We start from the raw sequence: 14,487 nt of genomic DNA, 5'->3' as shown, positions 1-14,487 counted from the left end.
GCTATAGAACTTTGAATAGATTCACCAACATTGGCTACAAATAATGAAAGCAAATGACCCGTGAATAGCTACGTTATAACAACGTAGTGTAAATAATTAAATTTATGATGGACTAAACTAACATAATATTAAAAAAAATAAAGAAAAAGACTAATTTCCACAAAAATAATAAGACAACTAAAATATAGAACCATGTAGATAACAAATAATACCATTCAATAATTGTCAAAGATTCGTAAATAAATGTTAAAATATTGAAAAAATAATTTTACAATTTTAATCCTGATAATTTCAAAAATCTTTATCCCAATCAAACATATGAATATTTAGTTCTCGTATACTAATATTTAGTTAATATAGGATAACAAATAACCGCAAATAATAAAACTAAGTAGCCCGATAAATATAACTCTACAACCCAATTTAATTATTAGACACAAATAACACAAACAACACAACCCAACTAAATTAAATTACAGCCCAATTATTAATAGAGAAAAGCCCAAAACAAATAAAAAGGCCCAAAAATTTTACCACTAAAATTAATATAAACTCTGTTATCAATATCAATTAATGTTAATAGTTAAATTAATTAATCTTAATAGATAATTGAAATTTAAATAAACATAAAATTTGACCTAATAAAATAAATCTTTTCCTTTATGCTAGCTCTCTCTCTCCCTCTCGACGAAACCCTACACCGCCGCCTCCATCTCCGTCCGCCAACGCGACCCCGACCACCTCCGCCATAGCAAAATTCCGACAAACAGAAACCCAAATCCCTACAACATAATCCCCAACCTCAGGGGGTTCTAGATAGCACAGATATTTACCCCAATCGCAGAGAACGAACCTACCAAATCTGAAAATTATGAAGAATGAAGATCGGCGGAAATGAAAATTTTGAATTTATATATAGTAAGTGCATACGTCAAAAGGGTTGAGGTATGACACATCCTGGGATTCCCTTATATCTATCGTTTATCTCCGTGTTTTATTTGCATTTAGTTGTTATTTGCTTTCTATTGTTTTTAGTTTTCAAAATCTTCCGTTCTTCCAGATAGTAATTGAGTTCTAGTAGATGATTGACACTTTGTGTTTGTCTTCCCCGTGTTCGATATCCGGTACTGACCTTTAGCTATACTATATATACTCTGTATACTTGCATATTTATTTAGTGCTAATAAAAAGTGCATCAATACTTTATCTACTTTTTTTTTATTTCCCATATTTTACTTACTTTTCCTACACTTTTATTCCACTTTTATCTTATTTTACCTACTTTTTCTACTTGTCTCTTACTTTACTAATTTCTCATTAAAACTCATGTTGTCCATCAATGCGACTATTTTTCTTTTTACGGAGGAATATATACTTTTTTATGATAATTGTAGAAATATAATAGTATAATATTCAAATAATAAATCAAAATATATTTTCAAGTTCATTTGAAAAATAGGAGTAATTATTGGAGTAACTTTTAAAAGTGAAAAAATATTGAGACTGGCATATTATGAGAATCAACATTTAAAAGGTTGCGAAGGTATAAAAGAGAACCCCCAAATTCAGAAATCAAATCACGCGGCCTAATTCCTCTCCACCCTCGCTGCTCTCTCCATCGCTGCTGCTCAACCTGCCTATTGCTTCCGAATTGCCAGCGCTCGTCGAATTTGCTGGTTGGTACAGACATCCCCTTTTCCAAATTTCTCTTGTTACTCCATATAGTAATTGTATTTACACATGCAATCCGTTTAAGCTAAATTGCTAAATTTTTAATGATTACGCCTTATCTGATCCTCCATAGTTTGTTTGTGAAGCTGGATTATTTATTGTTAGAAATGGAGTTGGACACAAATTAATTCAAATTTATGTGAGAATTTCATGCTTCAGCATCATAAGCTTAAATGCACAGTGACACTTCAGTGTGCTTAAACAATTCTCAATTCCAAACATGAAGATGAATACTAGTAGCTCGGTTTGTTATGAAATTTCAGAAATTTCTTTGTTTTTTTTGTTTGGAATCGTTTTTTGATTGAACTAATTGTATGCTCGCCCTAAATCACCTAATCATGTTGTGCTCATTTTTTCATCATTTGGGTTTCATATTAACCTTGGTTTTTCATTTGTACTTTTCAATCAATTCTTCTATTTAGGTTGATCATCTAATCAATACATACTTGGAATATTACTTATTCCCTATCTGGCTGCAGTTTGTCTTCTTCGATTATAACTTGGCACACTTCATCCTACAAGTTTTTTTTTTCAGTTCCACCTATTTCCCTCGGTATATGAACAAGTAAAACTTAGATAAGTGGGGATTTTGGCACGGACACCACTAATAACTGTAATTGCTGATGCAATGGGAGTTCTCTTCAGGTGCTAGTGTTTTGAATCTCTACATCAACATGGATCCTAAGCACTCGGGAAACGTTCTCAAGTATACTTTCTTTGCCTGATTAACCATTTTGTTTCACCTAATTTCTTATTGATATGCTAAAAAAACTGCTCTTATTTGGTTGCTAATAATTGCCAGGCATCTGGAGAAGCAAAAGGAACTCTTGATGGAAGCATACAGGTCGATGTCTCATGAACTTCGTGGAATGCAGGTACTCCCTTTCATCTTGATTTCAAACTTTGCCTCTCTGAAGTCATTGTATTCAAATAGTATTACAAAATTGTCACTAATTTGCATGTGATGAATGAAATTATTTGTTGCATAATGTAGGCTTTAATGCTATTAATTGTAGAGTGGTATATATACAATTATACATGGTAAAGAGGAGGTGCTGACTTAATTTGTAAATATATGTAGGTAGAGGAAGAAATGTTAATGCGCAAGTATTATGAGTTTATGACTGCTCAAGAGAAGGTATGATTCTTTCTTCCCTCGCATTACTATTTTGTGAACATTATTGATTCGCAAGGATCTTTGTGCCTTGGTTTAGTTAGATGTTCTGGTAAGTTCTGCATTATGTACTTAGGTTTCGGATTGCTTTTATTACATATTACACTGAATTTGACTTAGAATATCTTGTGTGGTGATGATCTTGGAGTGAAAGAAAGTATATGTGTTGCATCTTTTGTTCTTTCTTGCATATATTATCCATGGTATGACCATATGAGTCAAATTGTATGGCAGTTGATTTCTCTAATAATTTTGGTATCATGCTTGTTAAGATTATCCATTCTCCCATGAAGCACCATCTTAATTTATTCAAGAATCTAAATCAGAATGATATGGTTGCAGTTTGATATATGAGGGCAACAATCAGAATGAACTTTGGCAGAACGATAATGTGCCCCTACTCCATTCTCTAAACATTCGGCCAAGTAAAGGATTCTTGAGAGTATATTAGGTTCAAAGGCTCTACACTTGCATATGGCTACAAACTTGTTTAGCTCGAGCAGGTTTAGAAATGGTATATCAATATTTGAATTTACCAGGACAATAACTGCTCATTTATGTTTACATTAGGGAAAGATGGTGTCTGCATTGGTATGAATATATCATATCTCAGCTAGTACACAAAACTCCATAATTTCATTGCTGGAAGTTGAGAGTATCTCCTAATAGTGCTGTTGTTAACTCATGCTACTCATTTTAACTTCATAGCTAACTGGAAAAATGGGCTTTCTGCAGAAAACTAGTGCCGATGTGAAAGAGAACGAGAACGAAGAACCTAGTGAAGCTGGAGCATTGGTTGTTGCTAGCAAGGAAGAACAATCATGAGCCTTATGGTTTAATCAAGAATGACTCTTCTCAATCGTAAAGCAGTATTACTTGTGCTGCATATATAATGAAAACAACAGAGTATTATGATGTAACAGATTATAATAGATGGATCCAATTTAATAAATATTATATTTATATTTTATAGAGAATAATGACTATTCATGAACGAATTACTTGAAAAGTCAAGTTGACCTTCTCAAATGAAATTATGACAATAATATTACTTGTTGAGACTTCACATCATAGTCCCTATATTATTGCGACAAAAATGACAAAAGTAATGCCAAATTACGTGCAACAAATAAATTTTCACAATTAATGGCTCAAAAATATCAAAACAATTAAGTGGGCCACCTAAATTGATATTTGTAATTGCGTTTATATTCTGGCATCATTTTTGTTCGAACCTACATTTGACCAAGTATAGGAGCACTAAATTGCATCGAATGGAAATAAACAACTTACTTATTCACAATAAATGAATATACATACTTAATTCCTATCTATTCAAATAGTTTCATCTTCCTCCATGCATTGGCAAAAGAATATGATCCCTGGAGATGCTGTCATATCCCACACTTGAGCTCACATCCCCATTACCAAGGTGACTCATTCCATCATCAATTTGAATTAAAGACTCCATCTCTTCTTCATCTTGTACATTAATTCGTGCCCAAGAGTGTTTTCCTCCGAGTATTAGCCCTTCGAGCTCCATCGCTACCTCCTTCATGCTAGGCCTATCTTCGCCTCTCACGTTCAAACACTCTTTCGCGAGCGTAGAAACAACAGCTATTTGCTCCATATTTTCCAACCCCACGATATTTTTATCAAGAATTTCAAACAAGAGGTCTTGTTTGAGTACGGAAAGGAAATAGTTGGCAAGACTCTTCTCCTCTATCGGCCTATCAAAACTCAATGCTCTTCGCCCTGTAACTAGCTCCAACAGAACAACTCCAAAACTATAAACATCGCTTTTCTCTGTCAATTGGTTTGTTTGCATGTATTCAGGATCAAGGTATCCGAAAGTCCCTTGCACCATTGTTGATAGTTCTGCGAGATCAACGGGAACCAACCTGGAAGCTCCAAAATCCGACACCTTTGCTGTGAAAGTATGGTCTAAAAGGATGTTGTCCGGCTTGACATCCCTATGTATGATGGGAGTAGAAGCTGAAGAGTGAAGATATGAGAGAACCTCAGCAGTTTCTGTAGCGATCCTAAGACGCGTGTTCCAATCAAGAGAGCGCGCCTTAGCCTTATTGTGCAAGTGTGAAGAAAGGGTGCCATTGTTAATGAACTCGTAAATTAGAAGGGGAACATCGGTCTCCAAGCAACAACCAAGCAACCTAACTACATTCCTATGGTTTATCTGAGATAGGACAACAACCTCGTTGATGAACTGCTCGATTTGTGTGGGATCAACTCTTATAGACCTCTTGATCGCAACTGTTCTTTGGTCTGCTAGCATGCCTTTGTACACAGTGCCAAAGCCACCTCGGCCAATGATCATACTGTCGTGGAAGTTGTTTGTCGCCTTTTCTAGCTCATACGAACTGAAAATGGTGACCATCTCCGGTGAAGCTTCTCTCCTTGCAAGTTTCTGTTGCAACATATGTCCGCCGTTTTGGAGAAAGAATTTATGCTTGGTTTTATTATGTGATCTCCGCTTGAGTTCCAAGTAGAGGAGGATGATGCCAAGTAGCAGAGTAATGATCCCACATGCAACCCCTGTTTGTTTGTTTAAAGAAGCAAAAATTTGAGTGTATGTTTCAAGAATCCAAAAATAAAAGTGTGTTAATGTATAATTACCAATCAAGACGTAGGCAATCTTCATATTGTGCTTCTTTTGGGAAAGAATGCATCCATCTTCACCTCTTCCATCACCATCGTGTTTATCTGGACAGGAACATGTATAAGTCCCTTCTTCATTCTTGCAGTACTCCTTCATGGTGCAATTATTTCGATTCGTATCCGCACATTCATCAATATCTGTAAACAAGAGCATGTATGTAGTTCACTAGTCATGATCAAATAGTATACAGTAAACACATGTAATAAGTACTCCATGTGTCCCAGTTTTCCATTTCCAAACGCACATTATTAATTGTCTCACTTCACATTTAATGTTTTTAGTAATGGACCCTACAAACTCACTATATTCACATTTTATTATAAAACTAATATTATTCGCATTCCACTAATTTTTTTCACATAATTTTCTCTACATTTTTTTAAACCCGTTTAGATCAAAGTGAGACCGATATAGGGGGATAGTGAGAATAATACCTATACATCCTACATGTAGGTAAGGGTTTCCTTCAAATCCGTCCTTGCAACGACAACGATAGCCATAGCCGTTTGTGGGCTTGTAGCACTCAGAGTTTGCACTGACGCAAGCATAGGTGGTGGCGTTGCTCTGGGCGTCCTCGCATGTGGCGTTACCGATGGCCCAATCGACCACCACAGGAAGGCTTGTAACCCTTGACAAGTTAGTGAGATTATCCCTTGAAAACTTGAAGGCAGACTCCTCAACAACGAAAGCATAGCCGCATCTGTTGAAGCCCCAAACATCGGTATAGTTGGAATAGCTATTGACCTCAACTTCCACCCTCGACACATTCTGGGGGATGGGAGTCTGGCAGCACCCCACTCCGTTGCACGACCCTTCCGTCAGATCAGCCCGGGAGCTGCACATGGCGGTGCAGCCCGTGGTGAAGTTGCGTCGCAGCCTAGTTCCCGAAACCAAGGCGACTGCATCACACCCCACGATTGTGAACTTGTTTGCAGTGTTATTCACTGTGAAAAACCTGCCTAGATTTATCCACGGAGTGTTGCGAAAGGAGCTTGTGCCGTTTCTATAGTAGCAATCACTGGCTATGTACTGCATCAATCTCATCTGGCCATCTAGGTTTATATCTGTGATTTCGATTGTCGATTCATCCCCCCAGAATAGCTTTGGACGATCGGAAGCTGTGTGGCTGCAAGTGACTCGGAATTGTATAGTGACGTAGCATTCTTCTGTGGTGCCGAAAGGGAAGGGTATTTGTATGTCTCCGCAAGTATCGTTGCAGTTGGGATTAGGCTTAGCTATTGGGAAATTGTAATGAGGAGATGAAAATGCTAGTAGCGTTGGTGAGGAGAAGGCTAATATGAAGATGATCTTCATCAGATTTGATGTCTGCATATTGATGAATATCTCAACCATCGTCATGCTTGTATTATACTATATGTGTAGGTAGAAAATGTGGACATAATTATTGAGCAAGTCAATGGCCGTCTGAGTCTTCAATAATATTCTCACCTAGAGTTTATTTTTTAAACATAACTAACGTATGCATCCATTTGTTGTACTATCACTTTTACTTTCTATTTTAAAATTATAAAAAAAATATGGAATGGGTCATCAAAGTTGAAATAGAATTATGACAATCATTTATGTGAACACATTTATAAAACAAAAAAAGGGCTAATATAATAGTCAAAAAATACATTATAACCGCCAACATTGTATGTCTTTTAGGCTGCAATCAAATTCCCAAAATATAAATTTCCTAGAAATTGAATCCAATGTGCATGTCGCAATATCTAAAACGACATCGTCTGGTCAAAAATACATAAGAAATCTACCTAATTAATCATCAAAACAACATTGTTTTGATGTGTTGATTTTTCATTTCAACACTAATTTTGTCATGTCATCTATGTATTATTTAAAATTGTCATGAGACATGCTGTATAGGATTTAATTTGGCCAAAATACTCAATTCTGAAAATTGACTATACAATAAAAGTTTATGTAGTCTTTCGCTATGATCAAGGGTGATCGAGCTTAAAGACCTAAAATGGGTAGCAACAATATAAACTTTTGAAGTTAATGCGGAAACAAGAATTTGTCAACTCAAATTATCAAGGAATGCGTCCAATTTAAAATTTTTAATTATAAAACAAAAAGGTTTGAATTTTAATCAACCAAATTAATTTGTATTCAATCCCTGCAACAAATTAATTCTTAGTTGTTTCTTAACTTTTCAATTTGGCAAGCCCGAATTTAATTAATTTAATTGTTCCAGTGTTGAAATTGGGAGAAATATAGAACAAAGATATTAGGAAGTTAGAATACGGTGACGATGGGTGCAATAATGGAGAAAGAATAAAGGGGCCATGCTCCATTTCTCACACACCTGCTGTTGTAATTGCTTCAATTTATATCACATGACAGAGACTCTATAAGATTGAGTTAGGAGAAATTGGTGAAATATCAAAATTAAATTTCATAACTAATTGATTGAGCAGTAACCCTTCATCCATCTAAAAAGGAATATTTTCAGGCTCATAGATTTCGAATTCAAAAAGTCCAGTAAATAGGGTGAATTGCAATTGAGGAGAATAATTATTTTCCTCAAACAAAGCTCAAATATAAAATCCGTATACAATTACCTAACAAGATAACTCATGATAACCAATCTAGCCCAGTAGAAAACAAGATCCAATCATAAACGTCAATATTCTTAAGCAGCATGAAATCAAGAAAATTTAATCAAATTCGATCAAATCCATAAATAAATAAATTCTTCATGCATTTTATAATTTATAAAGTTGTATTAACAATAGAAATTTAGGAGTACAATACAATGTAATGTATGAACGAAAAACGGAATTCAAAATAAGGCTCAACCCAATTGGAAACTGAGAGAGATACTGGAATCTGCGAGGATCAATGGTCTAGTGGAGAGGTGGTATGATTATTGATGCTTCACTTAAAGTGGTGGTTTCGGTACGGTATACCGTACCGAAAGTTACGGTATGACAAAAACCATACCGATACCGTACCATAAGTTTCGGTATACCGGAGTTCGGTATACCGGAAATTCAATATGGCAGTTTTCCATACCGTTACCATACCGTGTTAGCGGTATACCGTACCGCATTTCGGTATACCGTACTTTTACGGTATACCGAACTGCGATATGGCATTCCGATATACCGTTATACCGTGTTTTGCGGTACGGCATACCGTTATACCATTATATCGTGAAAAAATCTATTATATCCAAAATATTAAAAAAAAATCTTGTTTTCAACTACTTCAAAAAATAGGATTCCCAATTTTTATTCTTTTGTTTTTGTATAATAAAAATTCTTATTTTTTAAAACTTAGTTTAAATATAACATATATAAATACAGGGGAGTGATCAATTGCTAACTCATCATTTAATTGCTAACTACAACTAATTTAAGGCCACATGATTTTAAAAAACGTGTGATCTACAATTTGTCATGTGTAATTTTCGTTTTTATTCATTAAATCGAAAAAAATTTTTAAAAAAATGCCAAATTAGGGTTTTGGATGAAAATGTCAATATAGTGTTTCGAAAATATTAACACAATGCTTTGAGAATGTCAACACAATTTTAGGATTGACATTGTATATGCTTTATATTGACATATTATCTTAGCTGTATTGACATTAGCTTGTATATGAAAAATACGAAAATTCTAGATTTTTTTTTTCAAATTTTGACGTCGGAACATATGCATGTAGTATATCGTTGGAATCCTTATAAAATTATCTTTAATTTGATATATGTTATATGAATTTAAAGTTTTGGGATTTCTTTTAAAAGTTAGTTATAACTAACTTGACATTAATACCCCTATTGATTTTTATTGGAATTAATCCTATAGCCTTATTGACGTTTTTTGTTGATCGTATTGACATTTTGTGGTTAATGATCTAGGCCTTTAATTTGAATATCTAATGGCTATTATTGAGTTGTAGTTAACAATTAATCATTGAGTTAGCAATATAACACTCCCCTATAAATATATATTTATATATTATATATATATCAATCGGTATACCGGTATACCACGGGTATATACCGAATCTTCGGTATACCGCAGTATGGGAAATCTAATATCGTTATCGTACCGATCTCTTTCGGTACGGTATGATACTGTACTGAAAACTACGGTATACCGAAAAAACGGTATTTTCGGTATTTTTCCAGTACGGTAAGTCCGGTATTCCGGTATTTCGGTATAATTCCCCAGCCCTAGCTCTAACGGTGGAGTATTTAACTATTTCTATATTAAATCAAAAGAGGAATAATTGAATCGCAACCGTTACAACCAACAATTCGCAACGGTGGCGCCGGCAGACTACTGAACGGCGACGGCGGCTCTGCGTGTAAGGTTGTTTGTGTTTTGTATTTTGTTGTGATATATACTTTTACATTACATAATTCAGACTCCCTAACCCCCAAATTTCATAAATCAGAACCACTCGCCCTAATTCCTCTCCACCATTTCACACGGAGCCTCGACTGCTCGAACTGGCTATTGCTCAAATTTATGTGAAAATTTAGTGTCTTCTTCGATTATAACTTCTCATACTTCATACTATAAGTATTTTTTTTTTCAGTTCCACCTTTTTCCCTCTGTAAATATAAATAAGTAAACTTAGATAAATGGGGATTTTTGCTCGGACACCACTAATAACTGTAATTGCTGATGCAATGGTAGTTTTCTTCAGGAGCTAGTGTTTTAAATCTCTACATCAACATGGATCCTAAGCACTCAGGAAACGTTCTCAAGTAGTATATCTTCTTTGCCTGATCAACCATTCTGTTTCACCTAACTTCTTCTTGCTATGCTAAAAAACTTACCCTTATTTGGTTGCTTAACAATTGGCAGGCATTTGGAGAAGCAAAAGGAGCTTTTGATGGAAGCATACAGGTCGATGTCTCATGAACTACGCAAATTGTATGCCAGTTGATATCTCTAGTGATTTTGGTATCATGCTCGCTAAGATTATGCATTCTCCCATTAAGCACCTTCTTGATTTATATTCAAGAACCTAAATCAGAATGATATGATTGCAGTTTGAAAGTATTTGAGGGGAACATTCAGCAGATGAACTATGGCAGAACGATAAATGTGTCCCTACTTCCTTCTCTAAACATTCTGTCAAGTAAAGGATTATTGAGAATATGTTAAGTTCAAATGCTCTACTTGCATATGCTACAAAGGTTTTCTAGCTTAATAGGTTTAGATACGGTATATGGATAATTGAATTGAATACAAATGCTCTACTTGCATATTGAGAATAGCTCTTCATGGCACTATTGTTAATTCATGCTACTCATTTGAACTTCTCACTTAACTCGCAAAATGGGCTTTCTGCAGAAGAGTGCCGATGTGAAAGAGAACGAGAACGAAGAACCTATTGAAGCTGGAGCATTGGTTGTTGCTAGCAAGGAAGAACAATCATGAACCTCCTTGATATGCTCAACTCCTTCAATGTAGTGTCAGCTTAACTGAGTTTATAAGCTTGTTTCTTTGCATTTAAAAGTGAGCAATCTCTATTCCATTTTTAAGGCTGTGTGCTTTATCACTTTTCTAACAACTAACAAGACAATAATTTGAACTTGCTTTTGCTTTTTTCAGCTTTGCTCCCTACTTCATTAGTAATAATGCAATGCATGATTGTAAGGTACTAAACTATGTTGCTCATAAAATTCAAAACTACTTGAAGCTGAACAGAAGCAAAATGAAGCACATAAGAAATAACCAAGTACAGAACAAGATTATACATAGATGTCACACAGAATATCAAAGCAATCTAAGCTCTATGATTACTGATAATTGATTCAACTAAATACTGCAAAAGTTGTCACCAAAAGTGCTCCAAGACAGGAAAAACCGACAGCTCTATCTCCACTTCACTAGGTAAGGGCGAATCTGCAGTGACCATAACCTGCAATAACAGAATCATTAGCAAGTAATTAGAGTGAATCTTTATACTTTATTAATTCGTTTATGTGCTCAAACAGGATTGAGATGGTTACTCGGATCAGAGGTGATGATCATGGCTGTGCCGCCGAAGCCACAAGTACCACCATTGGCCTTTGTCTTCTGCCAGTAGCTATTGAAGGCATACGAGGCGTGAGCCACCACCGAGTCGGGGTAATAGCAATTCCCGTCTTCCTTAATGGCATCACAGTCGACATCCCCTTCCCCGCACGCGTAATCCAGCGCCTCCTGCAGTGTCTCCGCCGGCACACTAGGCTTCGCCACGCACCATGTCCCGTGCACGTGGTGAGCGTGCGGTGGTAGTGGCGCCGGAGCCACCCCCACTGAGCGAGACGGTTCGCACGGCGGCAAATGCGGCCCATACGGAGGGCTCGCAATGTACGGAGCCGGCACGTGGTAGTTCGGCTGCGGCTGCAGCGGGATGGTTCCCACCAACGGAGGCAGAGCGAATGTCGGGATCGAAGGAGACGGCTGCGGTGGGAATGGATTCGGATTCTTCACCTTGTGAGTGAGCTGTCTCCTTATAACATTGCTCATAATCATAGAAACCCCAAGATTTTTCATGGCGTTGGAGTGGGATTTCTCCAGAGCTGGCTGTGGAGGATACACAACATAAGGGGACTTGACTCCTTCCAAGAAGGTAAGCAAGGGTTTGATGTAACTCTGTGCCACGTCATCTCGGTAAGATTCGGAGAGTGGATCCAGGCAGTCGGAGGAGAAGGCGGCGGCGGCTTTGATTTGGTGGTGAAGAGCCCATCTAGTGAGGGAGTGGTGGAGGTTCTTGACAGCTGGAAGAAGCAAACCGAAGTTGTGGTGCTGGTCTCCGCGGCATAGCACATTGCAGCCGACAACGATGGTGGTTATGTTGGTGGAAGGGTAGTGGGGAAGAACGTGGGTTCGCAGCCAGTTTTCAGCGGCGAGGACGCTGGCCGAGACGTTCTTGAGGTGCTGGGCTTCCACGTGGACGGCGGCGGATTGAGAGTTAGCTGCAGAGAAGGGAATATGAGTTAGTTTGAGGAGAATGAAGAGACAATGTGAAGAAGATTCTTACCGGTGAAGCATAGGAGGAAGAAGAAGAAGAGAGGGAGCGAGACAGCCATGTTCATTTCCTGGGCTGCCGGAGAGTGGAGAACAGCTTGAGGAAACACTCCCTCTCTCTGTGTATTGGTGTGTCTGAGAGGGTCTGACATTCAACGCTGTCCTTTATTTGCAGGTACCAAGGGGTGAAAAGTAAATTTGAAATGGTAAAAAGTTGGATATTTCAATTAGTTACTGCATGCATAAAGTAAAGGGACAACGAAAAAAGTGAAGGGGCGGTAAAAAGAGAGTGAGACGAGACGATTCAGTAGAAAAGGAATTAAAGTAGTGTAAGAATGCAAAGGGATTTGGGGAACTGTAGAGGGAAAGACATATTTGGGAACCGTGTATAAAGCCCAGGGCCCATGCCACACAGCCCAAAACATAACACAAATATGGTGTAAAAAAATAAGATGTTGTTTACCGCTATTTCTATAATATCTCAACATTCAAATTGTACCTGCCTTTCATCATTGTAACAATAATATGTCTCGACAAATTTTTTGAGCTTGGAATATGTGTATTAGGGGGGACTTAGGAGCATAGCATTGCACAAGTGATAGCCATCTGTCCTGACTGGAAAAGTGCATTAGGTTGTCCACGGTCCACAACTCCACATCAGACAAAGCAGTGCTCCGGCGATCCACCCCCACAGGGCGGAATGCCGTGCCCCTAAGTGGTCGTCACCACGGCTGCATTGCAAGGTTATGCGGCCACAAAGCTATTTAAAAAATATACTCCATCCGTCCCATAAAAGTTGAGTCGTATTTCTTTTTAGTCCGTCCCAACAAAGTTGAATCATTTCCTTTTTTAACAAAAAACATAACATCTAATCACTCTTATTTTATTCCATCATTTACTTTACTCTCTCTTATCTTTCCTACTTTTTTCATCTCTCCTATTTATTTAATATAAATTCTTAATCTCCGTGCCCAAAAGTTTTGTCTCAACTTTTATGGGACGGAGGGAGTACATTATTTTACTATTATTTAAAACTCCGTTTTAGGAGTCAGAATTAGTTATGGCACGAGTTTTAAGAAATTGGTGGAGTGTGTAATAAATGAAGTGAGATGGTGGAGTGTAAGATGGTTTGACTTTTTGGTTTATTTTTATGTAGATAATGACATTTGGGTGTAATTTTGATGAATAATGGGGTAAAATTTTATATCCAAATATGAAAGATTCTAAATGTGACTCCTAAACTGGGACGGAATTTTATGGCAAAATGTGACTCTTAAACTGGGACGGAGAGAGTAATTCGTTTGAAAAATGTGTTTGATGATTTTATATTTACTCTGTTTTTATCTATTTTTCTAATGTGAGACAAAACACTTTGTTTTATAGCTACATTTTACAAAGAAGTTGGCTTTATTTTTTTTAATGTGTTAGATATGATACACACGACATAATATTCCGAAAGAAGTATAGGTTTGAAGATATGCACATTCGAATGTCCAAAGTTTGTACATGTTTGAAGATTTGCAGGGTCCAAATGTCTGAAGATCTCGAGTTCTGAATGTTTGTTGGTCATCGGATCCAAAGAACCGAATAACTACAAATATAGGTTTAGGTCCAAAGAGGCAGTTGTCGAGACTACATAAGTCGTGTAAGTAGAAATGCAACATTACTTTTGTGATCAACATTTGTTCGGGACAACACATGCAGAGGTACGCAACATTATAAAAGTGATCAGCAAAAACGCTTTACAATATGAACACATAAAAATATTGAAGTGACTGCGAAAAACAAATGAGTTGAGGAGTGTATAAGCATAGAAGCATGCATGAGAGAGGAACTAGCGCAAGCGGGGGAGGACCTCACGCAAGTCTGTGGAACCTGTGAAATGTGCAAGGATGTGCACATGC

The 14,487-nt window shown here is 36.9% G+C and overlaps 3 protein-coding genes and 1 long non-coding RNA gene across 7 annotated transcripts; 2 read left to right on the top strand and 2 right to left on the bottom strand.

The window, feature by feature from the left end:
* Positions 1 to 1,532: 1,532 nt before the first annotated feature.
* Positions 1,533 to 3,919, top strand: LOC125201740 (uncharacterized). 4 transcript variants are annotated; one of them, XR_016135380.1, is made up of 6 exons: positions 1,534 to 1,676; positions 2,267 to 2,437; positions 2,534 to 2,606; positions 2,813 to 2,869; positions 3,248 to 3,419; positions 3,641 to 3,919. XR_016135380.1 is itself a non-coding variant. In XM_089064457.1 (5 exons), exons 2-5 carry the CDS (start codon positions 2,406 to 2,408, stop codon positions 3,728 to 3,730), a joined length of 252 nt encoding a protein of 83 aa, XP_088920583.1. In that variant the 5' UTR covers positions 1,533 to 1,676; positions 2,377 to 2,405; the 3' UTR covers positions 3,731 to 3,919. The 4 variants fall into 4 exon arrangements, 3 of the variants coding, with proteins under 3 accessions (XP_088920583.1, XP_088920582.1, XP_047955936.1); XM_089064457.1 differs by lacking the exon at positions 3,248 to 3,419 and having other exon boundaries at positions 1,533 to 1,676; positions 2,377 to 2,437; XM_089064456.1 differs by lacking the exon at positions 3,248 to 3,419 and having other exon boundaries at positions 1,540 to 1,676.
* A 173-nt stretch (positions 3,920 to 4,092) lies between these two features.
* LOC125191707 (wall-associated receptor kinase 2-like) lies at positions 4,093 to 6,956 on the bottom strand. Its single transcript, XM_048089118.2, has 3 exons — positions 6,017 to 6,956; positions 5,540 to 5,719; positions 4,093 to 5,458 (listed from the first exon to the last, which is right to left on the bottom strand). Exons 1-3 carry the CDS (start codon positions 6,939 to 6,941, stop codon positions 4,251 to 4,253), a joined length of 2,313 nt encoding a protein of 770 aa, XP_047945075.1. The 5' UTR covers positions 6,942 to 6,956; the 3' UTR covers positions 4,093 to 4,250.
* A 2,887-nt stretch (positions 6,957 to 9,843) lies between these two features.
* Positions 9,844 to 13,081, top strand: LOC125191719 (uncharacterized). Its single transcript, XR_016135871.1, has 6 exons — positions 9,844 to 9,925; positions 10,256 to 10,326; positions 10,427 to 10,495; positions 10,615 to 10,669; positions 10,919 to 11,461; positions 11,566 to 13,081. It is a non-coding gene; the product is annotated as an uncharacterized LOC125191719 (long non-coding RNA).
* On the bottom strand, positions 11,275 to 12,735 carry LOC148931643 (O-Glycosyl hydrolases family 17 protein). Its single transcript, XM_089065843.1, has 3 exons — positions 12,597 to 12,735; positions 11,581 to 12,531; positions 11,275 to 11,489 (listed from the first exon to the last, which is right to left on the bottom strand). Exons 1-3 carry the CDS (start codon positions 12,733 to 12,735, stop codon positions 11,458 to 11,460), a joined length of 1,122 nt encoding a protein of 373 aa, XP_088921969.1. The 3' UTR covers positions 11,275 to 11,457.
* Positions 13,082 to 14,487: the final 1,406 nt, after the last annotated feature.

Source organism: Salvia hispanica, chromosome 2 (assembly GCF_029641045.1).
Source record: "Salvia hispanica isolate PSC_SH4W2 chromosome 2, Shi_PSC_v1, whole genome shotgun sequence".
Taxonomy (NCBI): domain Eukaryota; kingdom Viridiplantae; phylum Streptophyta; class Magnoliopsida; order Lamiales; family Lamiaceae; genus Salvia; species Salvia hispanica.
This window is presented reverse-complemented; position numbering and strand designations above follow the sequence as displayed.

Bases quoted from the DNA above. Each gene is read 5' to 3' on its own strand.
- LOC125201740 (XM_089064456.1), top strand. From the start codon at position 2,355: ATGCAATGGGAGTTCTCTTCAGGTGCTAGTGTTTTGAATCTCTACATC. The intron at 2,438-2,533 runs GTATACTTTCTT...AATAATTGCCAG, and splicing joins CACTCGGGAAACGTTCTCAA to GCATCTGGAGAAGCAAAAGG. The intron at 2,607-2,812 runs GTACTCCCTTTC...AAATATATGTAG, and splicing joins ATGAACTTCGTGGAATGCAG to GTAGAGGAAGAAATGTTAAT.
- LOC125191707 (XM_048089118.2), bottom strand. From the start codon at position 6,941: ATGACGATGGTTGAGATATTCATCAATATGCAGACATCAAATCTGATG. The intron at 5,720-6,016 runs GTATTATTCTCA...TCTTGTTTACAG, and splicing joins CCTACATGTAGGATGTATAG to ATATTGATGAATGTGCGGAT. The intron at 5,459-5,539 runs GTAATTATACAT...ACAAACAAACAG, and splicing joins GATTGCCTACGTCTTGATTG to GGGTTGCATGTGGGATCATT.
- LOC148931643 (XM_089065843.1), bottom strand. From the start codon at position 12,735: ATGTCAGACCCTCTCAGACACACCAATACACAGAGAGAGGGAGTGTTT. The intron at 12,532-12,596 runs GTAAGAATCTTC...CCTTCTCTGCAG, and splicing joins CTTCCTCCTATGCTTCACCG to CTAACTCTCAATCCGCCGCC. The intron at 11,490-11,580 runs GTAACCATCTCA...CTGTTATTGCAG, and splicing joins GATCATCACCTCTGATCCGA to GTTATGGTCACTGCAGATTC.